Source organism: Psammomys obesus, unplaced genomic scaffold, assembly GCF_907164565.1.
Source record: "Psammomys obesus unplaced genomic scaffold, mPsaObe1.curated_primary_1811, whole genome shotgun sequence".
Lineage (NCBI taxonomy): Eukaryota > Metazoa > Chordata > Mammalia > Rodentia > Muridae > Psammomys > Psammomys obesus.
In genome coordinates, this window is record NW_026591086.1 from 7,687,252 (window position 1) to 7,702,974 (window position 15,723).

General features: G+C 54.6%; 1 protein-coding gene across 3 annotated transcripts; it reads right to left on the reverse strand.

Annotated features, from left to right (window-relative positions):
- Positions 1–2,439: 2,439 nt before the first annotated feature.
- Pdlim2 (PDZ and LIM domain 2) lies at positions 2,440–15,005 on the reverse strand. Of its 3 annotated transcripts, none has more exons than XM_055609906.1 (10): positions 14,961–15,005; positions 12,613–12,707; positions 11,798–11,949; positions 9,745–9,814; positions 9,490–9,641; positions 9,244–9,322; positions 6,143–6,228; positions 5,845–5,972; positions 4,286–4,403; positions 2,440–2,928 (listed from the first exon to the last, which is right to left on the reverse strand). In XM_055609906.1, the coding sequence occupies exons 2-10, from the start codon at positions 12,703–12,705 to the stop codon at positions 2,751–2,753; spliced, it is 1,056 nt and encodes a 351-aa protein (XP_055465881.1). In that variant the 5' UTR covers positions 12,706–12,707; positions 14,961–15,005; the 3' UTR covers positions 2,440–2,750. The 3 variants fall into 3 exon arrangements, with proteins under 3 accessions (XP_055465881.1, XP_055465880.1, XP_055465882.1); XM_055609905.1 differs by lacking the exon at positions 14,961–15,005 and adding an exon at positions 14,056–14,172; XM_055609907.1 differs by lacking the exon at positions 14,961–15,005 and adding an exon at positions 13,116–13,365.
- Between the last annotated feature and the right edge of the window lie 718 nt (positions 15,006–15,723).

A 15,723-nucleotide genomic window follows, 5' to 3' on the forward strand; every position in this document is an offset into this window, starting at 1 on the left:
AACTTCAGGAAGCTGGCTTCCTGAAAACTCAGCGCTGAGCTTGACTCAGGGGACAAGTGAAATGAAGCCAAGGACCTGAAGACAGGCTCTGTCTTAGTTCTTTTCCTGACTTCCTCCTCTTACTAACTAGAAATCCTCACAGTCCCCATTCCCTTCCTTTATAGATTGAAGGTGACTGTGGCGCTTCCCTCTAAACAGTGAGAATGAAGATGAAATGCTCCAAACATCTCTAGGATGTCCAGAATGCTCTAGGATAGTGATTTCTCAACCTGTGGGTCTAGACCTCTTTGGGGTCGTATATCAAATACCTTGCACATATTTATGTTACAACTTTGGGTCATTTGTAACAAATCTGTCATTTGTGAACTTATTCTCCAAACCGCGGGGGGGGGGGGGGGGATACAGAGTACAATAGAGTCTGAGGAGCGTGGGGATCAGAGAGAATAGGAACTCAACACTAGTTGGCTTAGTGTGAGCATGAGAGAAGGGGTAAAAACCAGAGCCTGCCCCCAGTTCCCCTTCACTTCTTGTGACACACTTTCAGCCCACATGGATTTGTTGCAAGTGGGGATGTAACTACTAAGTCATACACGACTTACCATTCCCAACCTGTCACTCACAGATGCAACTGTCTTCTAAGCATCTCTAAGCCTCTAGGTGAAGTTCCTGTCACATCTGGCTTGATCTCTGCAGGTTTTCCAGCAGCAGCCGCTCTAAGCTGAGCATCCTGCTGGCAGTCATCCAGCTCTTCCTGTATCAGTCCTTTCTCAGATGGGCACAACTTTGAATACACAGCAGCTCCTTGTGTGTTCCAAGTCAGCCTTAGCAGCTATTGTATCTTACGCTGCCAGCCCCGTGGCTCTCCAGGAGTGGGGTGGCACGAGTGGAGGGAAGGGGGGAGATTAAATCCTTTTCCCTGCCGACTGTGCCAAAGCTCAAATTCTAACGAATTCCTTTTCTGTGCGCCTTTTCCCTGCAGTGGGATCGTTGAACACTAGATGGCACCAAAGAGACTACCTCCTTTCTAACCAGCAACCAGCCAGACTCAGCCAGCCAGTCTTGATCTTTTCTGTAAAAATAGAGGCTCACCATCAGGCAGCCATCCAGGCAAAAGGTGGGATAATTACATCAAGGTATAAATTATATTCGCAGGTGTCCAAGAAGGTAACACAGTCTCTGCTTTCCCAAAGAGCCAGATAGCAAAGAGTGCCATCAAGACCCCACCCTCCAAAGCCAGCTTTGATACCCTATGAAAATGAGGTTCACAAGCATCCCCTCCCCAGGCTGACTGGGGTCATGGCTGGAACACACACCACCTGGAGACGCTCTGAAACGTCCTCCGGGATTAAACCTAAGGATGGCTCATAAATCAGACCAAAAATTTCGGGTTTGCCGAGGACCGCTGCTCCTTCTCTCTCTGAGGGCACCTCACAGAGGACAGGATGCTGGGCACCCGCCACACCTGTTGTATTTCCCTCCAATCATGAAGCCAACAGAAGGAGTGTGGGTATAAGCAGACCAGCCTTGCCTAGAGACCCAGCTCTTGGTGGGTGTGGCGGGGCGGGGGGTTCCATGGGATGTTATTCTGTTGGACTGTCTCACGCCCCAGGAAGGCCATCCTGCAGCAATGTTATCCTTGGTTGATGGGTCATCGTTCCAAATAAGGCAAGCAGCCTGAGGGATCAAGTTCCTATACACACACACACACACTCCCCCCATCACTGGATGACCCCCCCCCCCCGCCTGTCCTGCTCATCTGTGTACATTGGTAGTCACTGAAGCAGGTAGCATCTACCCTGAGTGAGGGCTGACCCCAGTCTATCTCTGCCCAAGCTTGAGTTTGTGGGGTGTTTGGCTGTCTCACTAGGAAACCCTTCTCTGCTCCTGTTTCTGTGTCTCTCCCAGCTTCAGAGAAGAAAGCCCCTCCCTCCAAATATGAGCGACCATCTTTTTTTTTTAAATTATTTTTTAATAAGAAAAGAATACCTTTTCTAAAGAGTTAAGGACACATAAACCTTCAACTTAAAGAAGCAAGTCACTGAATATGGTGGGGCACTTGCCTGTCGTCCCAGCGTACGAAAGGCTGAGACACAGAACTGGTTTGTTTGGTTGGTTGGTTGGTGTTTTAAGACAGGGTTTCTCTGTGTATCCTTGGCTGTCCTAGACTCACTCTGTAGACCAGGCTGGCCTGGAACTCACAGAGATCCACCAGCCTCTCTCTGCCTCCCGAGTGCTGGGATTAAAGGCGTGAGCCACCAATGCTGGCTGAGAGGCAGAACTGTAAGTTTGAGGTATCTGGGATACTGTCTCAAAGGAACAAAAAAAGAAAAACAAGAAGCAGGTCTCTGCAATGGGGTGAGGCTTAAGGGAGGGGGAATAAGACGGGACCCATAAAGACTTTCTTCCCAGGAACAAGGAAAGAAGGAAGAAAGGACACTATTTAATTTTATCCACATGTATATAGAGTTCATACGTGAGAAACTTTACAGCGTGAAGAGCATTAACCTCAGGCCCAGCTTTCCCTATGCGCAAACCTGTCGAACATAGAGGCCAATTCAGACTGCAGTACAGCACCTGGCCTGCAGGAGAAAGGCCAGAGAGAGCGGAACTGTCCTCATGGTAGCCTGAGACTAGTCACAGCCCTTGGCCTCACCCAGCAAGGACAAAGGGGTCTCCCCAACCTCAGTTCGTGTAGGAGCCATCACCTGCTACCACCCCTCCCCATACGCTCGGGCTGAGCACCTCAGGGCTCAGGCTCGGGAGTTGAGAGTTCCGGGCACCGAGTGGCGCTGGCGCGCGTGCTTCTCACAGTACAGCTCATCGCCCACCCAGAAGTGACCGCGCATCTTCAGGTTCAGCCCACAGTCTGCGCAGGTGTAGCAGCCAGGGTGTCGGTACCGCCCCTCCTGGATGCGGACGGCCTGGTTCCTGCCGAAAGCGAAAGCCATTAGTTTCAGGACAGGGGCAGGATAGTCAGGAGGGCCTGGCTTGAGGCCACCATTCCCAGGAAACCTGTTCCCCAGCCAGTCAGAACCTCAGACACAAATACCTCGGGCATTTGGCTCCCAAAAGCCTCTCTCGGAAATTTTATTTTACCAACCACCAACAGAAGTATCAACACAGACATGTACGAACACTCCGCTAAGACCCCCAATGGGCCAGACTGATGGTTCGTTGGGTGAAAACATTTGCCACAGGAGCCTGACAGCCTGACTACCATCCCCAGAACCCATGGTGGAAGGAGAAATCCAACTCCCAAAACTTTTTTCTTTGTTTTTGTTTTTCAGACAGGGTTTCTCCATGTAACCCTGGCTGTCTTAGAACTGGCTCTGTAGACCAGGCTAGGCTGGCCTTGAACTCATTAGAGAGATTCAGCCGCCTCTGCTTCCAAAGTGCTGGGACTAGCGTCCTGTATGCCACCACCACCTGGCATTGTCTTCTGACCTTCACAGCTAGGCCACGGTTATTTCTACACTCAGGCAAACACTAATAAATAATAGTTAATTAAAATAACAAGGTTACACCTTGAGCCAGGCAGGCTCATACATGATCACAGCATTAGTTAGGCAAGACTATCTAGTCTCAGGCAGACCCCATCTCATGGACTGACGGAATCCCCCATCCGTCCCCTGGGCAGTGGCTCTCCGAGAATGACCCTGGATAGAGAACTCGTAGCGTTAGCATTACAGGGCAGTGAAATCAGAACTGATACGCAGGGGCTAGTGGTGTGCTCTGCGCTTTACACGCCCTCCAGGGACAGGAACACAGGCTCCTGGGAGAGCCACCACGGACACACCAGTTTCCCACCTACTTTCCTCAGAGCACAGGACACTATCCCGTCCAGCCAACGAGAAAGCTACAGCCAGGAAAGGTCAAGACACTGCCCAAAGTCAGTCACGTGACTCTCCATGTTAGCATTTATAGAGGGAGGGATATCAGCATTTTTTTTTTTTAAACCGGAGAGAAGGGCTGCATGATCATGCCACCCACTGAGAAATGAACCCAGGACAGGGAAAGGACAGCAAGCTCTTCCGAGATGAGGGAGGTGCCTCACCTGGGGACAGATTTCCAGAGACTTGGGGAATATCAAAACCTCAAAGTGCTAGCATTTTTCATTCCTTTTGGGAGGAGGGAGGGAAAGGGGCTGGGCAGGAAGCAACCAAGCATTCATTCTGAATGCGAAGCCCTTTGGCCTGGCTTCCCTCTACCGTACTAACCACCCAGCTTTGTCTGAAAGCCCCGTGCTCCCCAAGGTACAGTCATTACCCAGCCCTCCGATACTCACGAGATGTTGACACTGCACTTCTCGCAGGTGTGAAGCTTGGGTGGGGTGGCCGAGGCCCTAGAGGTGGACAAGGAAGCCTGAGGACTCAGCGAGCTGGGCACAAAGGCAGGAGTCCCACCTGGGAGGGGCAGGAGACAGACGCATGAGAGCTTCTTGTCCACCGCAGAGGTAGCCAGCTGTACTTAATGGCATTTTACGACATTCCCCAGTTCCTCCCCAGGACGCTCCCACAATTGTTGCAAAAAGCAGACCTTCACACGGACCTCTAAAGTACCAGTGGGTGTGCAAGCAGGTAAAGAAAGAAGATGACTGGGCCCGACCCTTGGCAAAGGCTGATGTCAGGTTCTGAACCCTGTCCTTCCAAAGCAACCTAGGAACGTCTGTGCCTAGTATTTGACACAGACATGAAGGTGTTCTCTTTCTGTGAACCGGTCGTGATGATATACACAGGTAATTCCAGGCCATAAGAACATCACAGTGTCTTTGTACAGCCCTTTCAAAGGGCTTTTATATGTGTCATCGCTTCTGAGCCAGCGAAAACACCAAGATGGAGCACAGAGGCTTCGGGCAGCTATTGTCCAGGCTTCAGCTGAGTCTGAGGCACCCATGAAGGGACCTTATGTTCGTACCCTCCCCCCACCCTGCCACTGCTACCAATCTCCCCGTGGCTTCTCCCTCAGTCTCTAGAGACCTCAGAGTTGGGATGGGTGGGATTTGTTCCAAAACCTTCTCACTCGATCCCATATGTTCCCACGTGAGCCCTGTGAGCACTACGCTCTCATAGGGCTGGAAACAGCTACCAGGGGACTGGTCATTGTCTGCTACCATAAAGTGCATTATTCCCGATTTCCTGGAGGGTCAGCATGCATCCCACTCCTGTGGGGACTTCCTAGGGCCATATCCCCAATAACTGGCGCTCCTCAAGGGTCGAGGCCAGGGTACGACTTGACATATCTGCTTCACTGGAGAAACACACCCAGTAGATTTCCAACGAGTAAATGGGCAGCTGGCAGGAGCCTGCACTGTGTTGTTCACAAAGATATCTTGCCTGGCATGACAGCTTGTGGCACAGTGTTCTTTGTTCTGGCTCCCAAGGCCCTTGCCTCAGCACAACTAGCCCTCCCTGACGCCCTCCCATGCTTCCAGGCCAAGCCATTTTCTTGTGAACATAACCCAAAGCTCCCTGGCTGCTGGCCCCCACATTCCATAGTGCTCCTAGCCAGGCCACTGTCTTAAGGCTGTTGGAGTCTTGGATCTTGTTTCAAGGCCAAATCAAATCCCTCTTTCTCCAAGAAGCCCTCCCTGGAGACCCAGCCTGGAGTTCCTGTTTTGTATCACTCCCTTGTTTTCCTGGTTCTGACTGGTACCACCCACCACCTTTTGGGGGTACCCAGGAACCCCAATCAGAACATAAGCTTTTTTAAGGCAACTGGGGCCTGACATCTGCTCCCCTAACCCCTAGTTCTGCTATGGACCCTTAAGCTACTTCCTTAGTCTGTTTGGCCTCATTCCAGGGAGTCCAAGGGGCCTTACTTCATCCCACAGCCTAGAGGCCTCACCTCTCTCCTCAGCCTCCAAGGCTTCCTGCAAAAGCCGAAAGGAGCTGGACTGCCTCGGGGCCGCCCGTCCCTGGCGGTTTTCCTGCAGCATCTTGAACACCTCTGAGTCCTCTTCCAGGTCCAAGCCGCTGAGGAAGAGACAGCTAAGAATGAGGACCCTGTGCCTGGTTGTTGGGACACACCCAGGTGCAGAGGAGTATGAAAGGATTAAGGGGTGGAGACTCCCATTCCTTCTGAGGAAACCAGTCCCCTCCAGACCCTCCAGGAGCTCACCCAACTCTGCAAGACCTGCTGGTACCTGAACCTGGGGCTGGAGGACCGAGGTCCTGGGGAATGTTGCAGCACCCTTACTGCGGAGGAGTCGCTTGGGCTGCTGTGGCCGGCCTGTGGGAGGAGAGCCGCAGGGAGGAGTCAGTCTCCCACCCCCACCCCCAATGGCCAGCTTGTTCCGTGTGCACTACCAGATGCTGTTCCCGTGATCAACGCGAGGGGGCGCCTAGCCTCAGATGACCAGCTGGTGTCAGATACCTGGTGCCCAGCCCTCACAGCCAATGCACCAGAGAGGATGAGATCCTATGAGCGGGAGACAGGCCAAGCGCCCAGATGCAGAGATGCTTAAGATGCAAAAGGAGCAGAAGGAGGACATCATGTGGGGGACTCCACACAGACACCCTTTAGATAACGCTTAGATCATGCTACCTGTCCACAGAGATGTAGGCAGCCTCCTGTTCCACAGAAGAAACAGAAAAAAAGCAAGCAAGCCTGGAAGCCAATCATTTTGCAACAAAAACGGGTAAAGGGTTAAACTCTCCTAGAGCTGGGATGGGGCCCCAGGCAATTCACAGAGCTCTCCTAAGAGGATCAGGTCAGGCTCCAGGCTCCCCGCTGCCCCTTCCTGCCACTGTTTGAGGTCTGGGCCTGCCTGCCCGGCCCTACCACCGCCTCTCAAGCATTATAAGCAGCTTCACTCTGCAAATAATCTTAATTCATCCATGTGCTCTGGTACTTTGAAACCCAGACTTCTTCACTGTCGATTCCAGAAGCCTGTTTCCAGCCTGGGAACCTGGGATTGGGTGGAGATCCTGAAGTGTTCTAACAACTGAAATACATCCCCAGACTCTTTGGGTTCCTTTGCTACCATGAAGGGCAGTGGCTGGTCCAGGCTTCCTGGGAATGTGAGGCAGGACCCCAGCCATACAAGGCTCCTAGATGGTTATTCCAGACTAAAGATGGTCTCTGATAACTTTCTCAGGGCCTCAAGAACAGACCAACATATGCCCTTCATTGGACAACAGCCAAGAAGGGGGGTGGAGGTGGGACTGAATCCTTCCTGCCTAGGTTTCTTCCAGGGCCAAGATCTCACTTCCCAGCAAGAGGAGAGATATGTTTCTTCACTTGGTGAATTTGCAGCTTCCAGCATGACACCTGAGAGGCAACAGGTGCCCTACATCCCAGTTCTCTAGCCTCAGCCAGCCAAGAGCCCATGACAAAATCAGAGTATCTCTGTTCCCTCTGGCCCCCAGTTCTTCCTGAACAACCAATACCATCACTTGAAGAGGCCTGCCTTTGCCTCCCCTGTCCCTCCTAGACACCTGAGGACCCTGCTTCCAGAGAAGGTGCGTTTCCTCTTCCACTCCAGCAAACCCCTTCCTCATCATCTGCCCATCACGCACATGCCTGTAGTAACTTCCTCCAAACATGCTATGGGGCAGCCAGAGATGTTCACAGTGAGTATCAGAGATGGGCCAGAGAACCAGAAGACGTTCTGTAGCTCAACAAGGTTAGGAACCTAGTCAGACCAAATGTGTTTCTTTCCTGTGGACTTGGTGCCTCTAAGATGCTAAAATGCTTGTGACTCAGGAGGGAAGCACGGACCCCATGGCTCCCGAACCCACCAGCACAGCCTAAGGACTTAGGAGTTCTGGATTTTTATTTTTTCCATGAATGCATCCCTAAGAGCCCAGAGGGTGCTTGAGGAGAAGCAGCTGCTTGAGAGAGGATGAGAGTTCCTTGGGGTCAATCTAGCTTGACTCTGAGGAACAGAGAGGAAGAGGGCCCTGCTCTGAGTAACGCAACAGGAATGTGACTAGCCAGGGCCTGCCTAACACCTGACCCCAGCTCTTCCTTAGCATACAGGTTTGACAAAACACAAGTTCTAGGCTGGTCTGGGGTGGCACAGACCTTTAATCCCAGCGCTCAGGAGGCAGAGGCAGGCAGATCTCTGTGAGTTCGAGGCCAGCCTGGTCTACAGAGTCCAGGAGAGCCACGACTATACAGAGAAACCAGTCTCAAAACAAAACAAAACAAAAAAGAACTTCAGACCACTGCTTCTCACTCACCCTACCCCAATCTCCCTCCACTGTCCAGCAAAATTGCTAGCAAAGCCTTTCCAGGCCACCCAACCTACTAAGCTCTCTCCCCTTCCAGAATGCCTCCTGCTTTTGTAATTAATCCCACACTGTTTCATACTTAATCGTTTCAAAATTGTTTGGCATGTTTGTCTTATCTTAACAGCCACATCTTAAATTCCTTAAAGATGGCCCTGTGGCCACATCACCCAACCAGCTGGCCCTGGGGTAGGCATGGGGCCTATCACCACAAATTCCACCCCTTTCTTCTCCAGAGCCCTCTTCACTTCCTCTCCTCCTACCACCCCCCCCAAAGACCCTGCTCTTTGGAAAGCAGAACCTTTCACCCCTCAAAGGCCCTGCTCTTCGGAATGCAGAACCAACCCAAAAGTAAGATTCCAGCAGCTGGGCCTTGTCCTCCTCACCCAAAGGCCAGACATGCCCCCAGCCACTCTGCCCCCAGCAGCTGATTGCCAGGGCTGTTGTCTAACTATTTCTCTGCCCCGCCCCTGCCCTTGGGGAGGAGAAATACCACCTGGGGGTTATGTTGTCAGCAGTGGCCACAGGGAGGCTGGGGACATGGTGGGGGAGGGCCCGACAGAGGAAGGAGCAGACAGGAAACAGGCCAAGGGCGGCATAAGGCAGAACCACACAGTCCTTCAGAGGCTCTCTGGGCTGAGTGGAAGGAGATCAAGAGCTGGGGTGGGAGTTGGGGGCTTGTAACAGAGAGGAATGTCTTTGAGAGATGCAGCCAGCACAGAGGGCCTCATCCCAACAACAGCAGCAAAACTATTTCAGTCACAGCCCAAAAGAAACATACTGAGAAGGGAGAAAGCTGGCAGAGTGGAGGGGGCCGGAGTGACAGGAGAGAAGAATGCACAGTGGCCTCAAGAGCTAGCTAGCGTCTCTGGCTCAGGGGTGTAATAGACCTGTTGCCAGGGGATGTTCCCACAGGCTGCTCAGGTTGCCGGCTGCGCATAGTGCCAGAGGCACCGATGGCAGCCAGCGGCACGGGAGACAAGTCTCATCTCCTTCCCTCAAGGAGCCTCACCTGTTGGCTGGTGGGGCGGTCCAAGGGGGACAAGTGTTGAGTAGCAGCAAGGCCTGGTGAGTGTGTCAGACTCTGGAAACTGAAATGGGGAGGGTGTGTGTGTGGGTACGGAGCCCACGCAGCCTGTCCCAGGAAGGAAGAGGGAAGGGGCATCCAGGGTCCCCTACATGTAACTACTGAGACTCTGAGGGGCTAGGCTTAGACTTGGTGGCTCCCTTGGCCAGGGTAGCCAGCCACTGTGCTCACCTGCAGCCAATCACATCCTCTCCAGAAAGGGTCAGTGGGCTGGTTGGGGGTGGAGTGGAGAAAGGGCTACCTGCCCTGGGACTAAGGGAGGCTGGGCTGAAGTAGGCAGGCCTCCAGGAGGACTGGCTGTCATGGCGTGTCCTCAGAGAGCCCTGTGGAGAAAGGGGCCAAGAGAAAGTTGGCATGACCCTGCTGGCTGCACCTCCCAAGGGTACTTGGGGGTGCTGTAGCTCATGGCTGGAAGGCCCAGCTTACCTGGAATCTAGATGCCAGCACTTCCAAGGAGCCCTCCCCATTGGTCTGCCCAGGAAAGGCAGTTTGGGACCTGAGGGACAAGAGAGAGGAGACTGTCACAGGACTCTAGACTTCCCCCTTCCTAAACACTGTTCTTGGGCCTGCTCCTTCACATCAGCCAACTATCCAGGACACTTGGACATTGGACTTTTAACTTTGGTAAGTTCAAAACAAAAGACTCCCATCAATCATCATTCCTCTCAGGTTCAGCACCATAACAGGAAGGACAGAGTTTCAGCAAAGTGCTGGATAAATTCAGTGTATCAGAAGTTTCTCCCATGACCCATCTCTCTTCTACATTTCATCTAGATGATTACAGGGCAGCATCTGCTGGAGATTAATTTGAAGAAGATGGCTAATTCCATATACATAACCCCTTGTCTTGAAAACTGTAGAGAAACCAAGGCCATAAGATGGAAAATGAGTTGTCCCAAAGCCCACTGTTGCCTGGGCCAGGTACCGACTTTCACTTATTGATAGCTTGTCCCTACCAGCTGCTCTCTTGATGGCCACAGCATCTTTGGGAAGGTGACTAGGAATCCCTTTCCCAGACTCCTCCCCAGCAAAACAAGAGGTGGAACCAGACTTCCCTTCCCTTCCACACAGGCAGATGGGGGCCTTGGAGACTGGGGGTACAAAAGGGCTCAACTCCCGACCTACAGCTGATAGCAGCTAGCCAGAGAGGCTCCTCTGACCCAAGTGGACTCTTCCTAAAGCTCTTCCCAGTGGAGCTGGGAGGAACCTAGGGTGCGAGATCATTGGAGATCAAAGGTGAAGGTGGGAAAGCAACTCCTGCCTCCTGCCATCATCGTTACTACACTCCTGGGTCTCTGCTCTCTTCTAGAAAGGTTGCCTGGCAGGAGCCTTTGCCTTCCTGGATCAGGGGTAGTGGTGCAGGGTCAGGGTGAGGGGAGTTCCTGCCTCAGAGCTTCTAAATGGCTCCTGGAGAGGTGGGAAGAGGGTTGAGGAGGGGGTCTTAGCCAAAGAATAAAGATGCTCAGAGCCTTGGCTTACGTGGTGTTGAACTGGCCAGGCCCACATCCCCAATGGCCAGGTTCCTCCAAGAAAGAGCAAACAGCAAGCAATGGTGTCAGCAGATCTTCCCCTGATTGCTGCCTCCTGTGGATTTTGGTCCCATTCCCAGATGCCATGAGGCCCCCTCCACCCTCCTCTCTTTAGGTCTCTCTCTGCAAACACTCAGGGACAGAATGGTATGAAGAGAGACTGTATCGTGGGAGCCTGCCATGATTACCATGCAGTATTACCTACCAGCAGGACCCATGGGGGAGGAGGGATGCAGAGGCAGGGCCAGAAGAAAGTCAGGCAGTGGGGCAGAGAAAAAGGGAGAAGCAGAAGACATCCAACTCCTTTGCTGGCCTGTCCAGAGAGCCTTTGGACCAAGGAATCTCCCAGCATTCTTGAATTATGACTCACTGTGATTATCCACCCTGAGCAGCCACCTGTCACAGCCTCCCCCTACCCACAACACTCCTCATGAGTGTAGGGACCCACATTCAATGGCCAAGCCCAAAACAGTGATGGGAAGGGACTCTAAGCTTTGTGAGTTGTGAGTCCTCGATTCTCATCTCCACCTGGTTCTACAAAAAAAAAAAGCCATCTCAGAGTCAAGGGTACTAGAGACTCAGGCTAGGGTACAGCTTGCCCAGAAGTCTCCTCTCTTCAACCACTTCAGGCCCACACCCTGTACCATTCACACTCCCGGGAACCAGTCAAACCCGGGCTTCCAGGTAGCTGGTGCCAGCTCGCCCCACCTCTCCTGTGGCTGCATGCCCAGCCTGGCGCCCACCTAGATCCATATAGTTACTGGGACATCTTCCTTTTCCCTACCACAGGCCCAGAGCTGAAGACTTCCCATGTCAAAGGGGCCTTGAAAGACTGAGATGGGAGTCCGTTGGTGCTGTCGGCAGGATTGAGGGCGGCTGCCTGGCTGGCAATGGGCAAGTGGAGGAGGGGAAAAGGTGGCAGGACCAGCCAGTGGAGGTGGAAGGCCTACCGGTCCAGCTGCAGTCGTAGGGGTGAGGCACTCTGTCGGATCTTGCTCTGGGCCTCGGCATGGAGCATGCTCTCTGCACTCTCCCCGTTGATGGCCACAATGATGTCGCCAGGCCGGAGGTCTGCTGCCTCAGCCTTGCCCCGCTCTGTTACCTATAGGGATGAGGAGCCAGATTCTGGCTGGTGAGTATCCCACCCGGTATAGGGGTACAGCTTGAGAAGGCTGGAGCAGAAGGGACCTCCGGTTGCCCAAGAGATGCAGAAGCAAGACTGTACCTCTACCACCTTTCCTGGTCCGCCAGCTCATCAGCTAATCCCTTACAGGCTTGAGTGGCAGCCCCACCTCCCCCCAACACACACACAGGCAGACACATACATTGGCATTCAAACACGGGCCTCCCAAGGAATGTGATGGCAGAATGTCAGGAACTGAGCTTGGGAACACTTCTGGATAGAGAACCCTGCCTGTGCAAATCATACCTTTCAGCTGCCCAAGTACCGCCTGGGCTACGAGTGCTCTCCAGGCAGGGCCTCAGCCTGGGCCTGGGCAGAAAGGACACTACCGACCTACCAAAAACTTGCAGAAGCACCTGTCCTATATAACCACCCCAAATGGCTGTGTGTGGCCTGAGACTGTAGGGCAAAGGGGCAGATCACAACTGTCTCCCCCTCCCCGCCAACATTGCCCAGAGCAAGCTCCATGCTCCGGGAAAAAAAAAAAAAAAAATGGAAAAAGCACCTGTGGGAAACAAGACACCCCTCATTTTCGGGGAGGGGGGTGTAGCTAGCTCCTTATCTCCTAAAAACAGCTCTTACCTTGGTCACAATGATGGGTGTGTGGAAATCTCTGCCTCCACTAATGCGGAAGCCCCAGGGTGCTGGCCCCACCACATCCACAGTCAGCGCCATGCCTGAGGAAGAAAAGACTGGGAGATGGGACCCACTCCTACAACCCCCCCCCACCCCCAGCAAAGGGAGAAGATGGGTGACAGGTCTCAGAGCAGTCCTGCAGGGCCAGGCCGAGTGCTGGTGATAGAGGAAGTGACTAAGTCCCTCCCCCTTGGAGAGTTTCACTTCCCCCCCACCCTGGGAGGCCGTGACTCTGAGTTTCCCCTTCTAGGGTCTTCAGCCCAGCAGATCCATCAAAAGGGACAACAATACCACCGGCAGGAGGCCAGACTTCCACACAAGAGCTTGGTGGAGGACTGTGGGAAGGAACTAACAGGTGGTAGGAGTATTCCTAGCCCATCCCCCCTCTGCTACCTCAAGGGCTTGTTTCCTGTCCCCAAAACGAAGAGCAAGAGGTACTTCCTGCATACTCTGTACAGAGCAGAACTTTCCACACAGGAGGACAGCAAGCCTTGGGGCGGCCCCACCACACTGCAAAGGAGCTAGCCAGGTGTGTCAGTCCAAGGTCTTCAGAGGGGCTACCTGGCCACCTGCCCAGCCCCGAAAACTAGGTTCAGGTGAGCAAGAGGAAGCTCACTGCCTCTTCTAGGGCCCCGCTGTGCCCTCTGAACAGCCTAAGCAAGGAGGCCAAGGCTCATCTGCCGAGGCAGGCACCCCCACCCCACCCCGGTACTGGCCAGCAGGGCACATTCGTGATGCTGCCAGTTTGGCCACAAGCTTTCCATCCACGGCCTCCTCTGCCCCGCAAGGGAGTATCTTTATGGACCAGGCCCTCCTAGGATTTCCTGAGCTTCTAGGTCTGGAGCCAGGAGCCAACCCAGGCAGGAAGCTACAATACCAGGCTGGGCACTACCCAGCCCAGCACCCATCCTGAGGCTGTCCCTGGGGAGATATGGAGTCAGCAAGTGCTGTCCAGTATCTCAACATCAAGGCCTAGCGTAAGGGGGGAGTTATCCAGACCGGCAGTTCGACTGTCCTGTCCTCAGGCAACTGGCTTTCCCTTTCACCCAAGCCAGAGTGTCTCACTCAGTCTGCAAACGCCCTGAGAGTCTCAGACCTTTGAGCCGGCCAGTGGACCCGCTGCTGTGAGCGCTGCGGCAATTGCCTTAGCGATAGCCTGCCTGTCCCCAGCACCAGTTTCTCAAGTCGGCTTCCCACCAAGGCCAAAGTACCCTGGAGGCCCCGAGACTGGAGGACGAGTGTCCGGATCAGAAGCGAATCCAAGCCACCCGGTACCCACGCCGAAGAGAGGCTTCAGGGGAGGGATGCTTGGGCCTAGGGTAGGGTCCGGAGAGGCGGAGATCCCCGAGGGCGCTGCCCCGCGGAGGGTGCAGGTGGGCGCGGGCTCACCTGGCTGCCGCTTGCCTGTCGGGCTGCGCCGCCAGGCCCGCCAGGACGGGGAAGGAGGGAGGGAGAAACGGAGGGAGGAAGGACGAGGAGCCGCCGCCGTTCCACCGCAGCCGTCTGTCCTACTCTAGGGAGAGCTCGCCTGGGGCTCCGGGACCTGCCTCCGCCCATGTGATCCCGGGGCCGCCCCTGCCGCCGCCCCTGGCCCGGGAAGCCGCCTCCTCTGCGCTGCGGAGCCGGGGCGCCGCCACCTGGCCCGCGCCTTGCGGGGGAGCTGGAAGTGGGCGCGCAGACTTTGCCTGGAGCCGCCCCTCTAGGCTGAGGCCGGTCCCAGGTGCCCGCATCCTCCCGACTGTCCCTGAGTACAGGGGATCAGTTCAAATACCAGACTGTCTTCCCTAGGCGCAGCATACGGAGACTGCGTCCCTCGATGCCGTGGTCTCCAAGCCTCTGTCAGGCAACGGCTGGCTTGGTGGACCTCACTGTGGTCCTCCCCCACCTCCACCGCCCACCCCCGACCCCTCTGCTCACTCCTGGCGCCGGTGTTGGAGCAGATATAGTCCCACAAATCTCGAACCTGGGCCACCCCTGCACCCTCCCATCTCTTCCCGGACAGACGCCCCACTCATGGCTTTGTGCTGCCAGCGCAGTGACTTAGCCTCAGATACCCTTCAACCCTGCGCCTAAGCAGGGAGGCATGCCCAGACCTAGAAGTGGAGAGCGCTTGGCAGGGTCATCGGGCACACCTCCTCTCCCACTAGCCTGTCTGAAATGGGCTAGCTCCAACCACTACCAAGGACCCTGTCTGCCCCACCCTTATGCCAGGCTCCATGGCTCAGGCCAACGCAGCAGGGGAGGGGAGCAAGGTGCAAGCCCAGGAAGGAGCCTCCATCTGACCAGCGCTATACCTGGCAACCCTTGCTCTCGGGAGTTCAGGGCCCACGCAGCTGCCTCCTGCCTCTTCAGTTGCTCTTACAACTTGGCACAGCCAAGAGCACACCTGTGGACCCAGCTGTAACCTGCCTGCCTCAGGTGTGAGTCATCCCCTCCGAGATCCCCAAGAGGATTGCCCTCACCACCCTCACCATCCTCCTCACCTGCAAAGGGCACCGGTGTGGCTCATAGTTCCTGCATTTCCCACTCAGCCAGCTTGACTCCAGCCACCTCCCCGGCCCCACCTCCCACAGCCTCCTCTTGGGCAGGTAAATGGCTCTACCATACACTAATTCCAGGGGCTTCCCTAAGGGGCAACTTGTCTGCTGCACCTGCTCTCTCCTCCCCAGCTAGGCTGGAAGCCTTTTCTGTTTGTTTGTTTTGGTGCTGGCGATTGAACACAGGGTCCTAGACTTCTATGGACTCACCCTCAGTCCCCACCCTCAGTCCCCTGAAAATCTCTTGAGCAGACCTCAGGGAGGGAAGGCACCGCCTTGGGGTCACATTGTCCTAGTCTCAAGTGCCACAGCTGCCCTTAACGGTGTGATGCTGGGCAGTGTGCTAACCTGACACAAACTAGAGTTATCTGGAAAGAGGGAACCTCACCTGAGGAAATGTTTCCCTCAGACTGTCCTGTGGGCATGCCTGTAGGGACATTTCCTTGATGGCTGATGGAATCGGGAGGGTCCAGCCCACTGTGGGCGGTGCCATCCCTTGGCAGGTGGTCCTGGGTAGTAA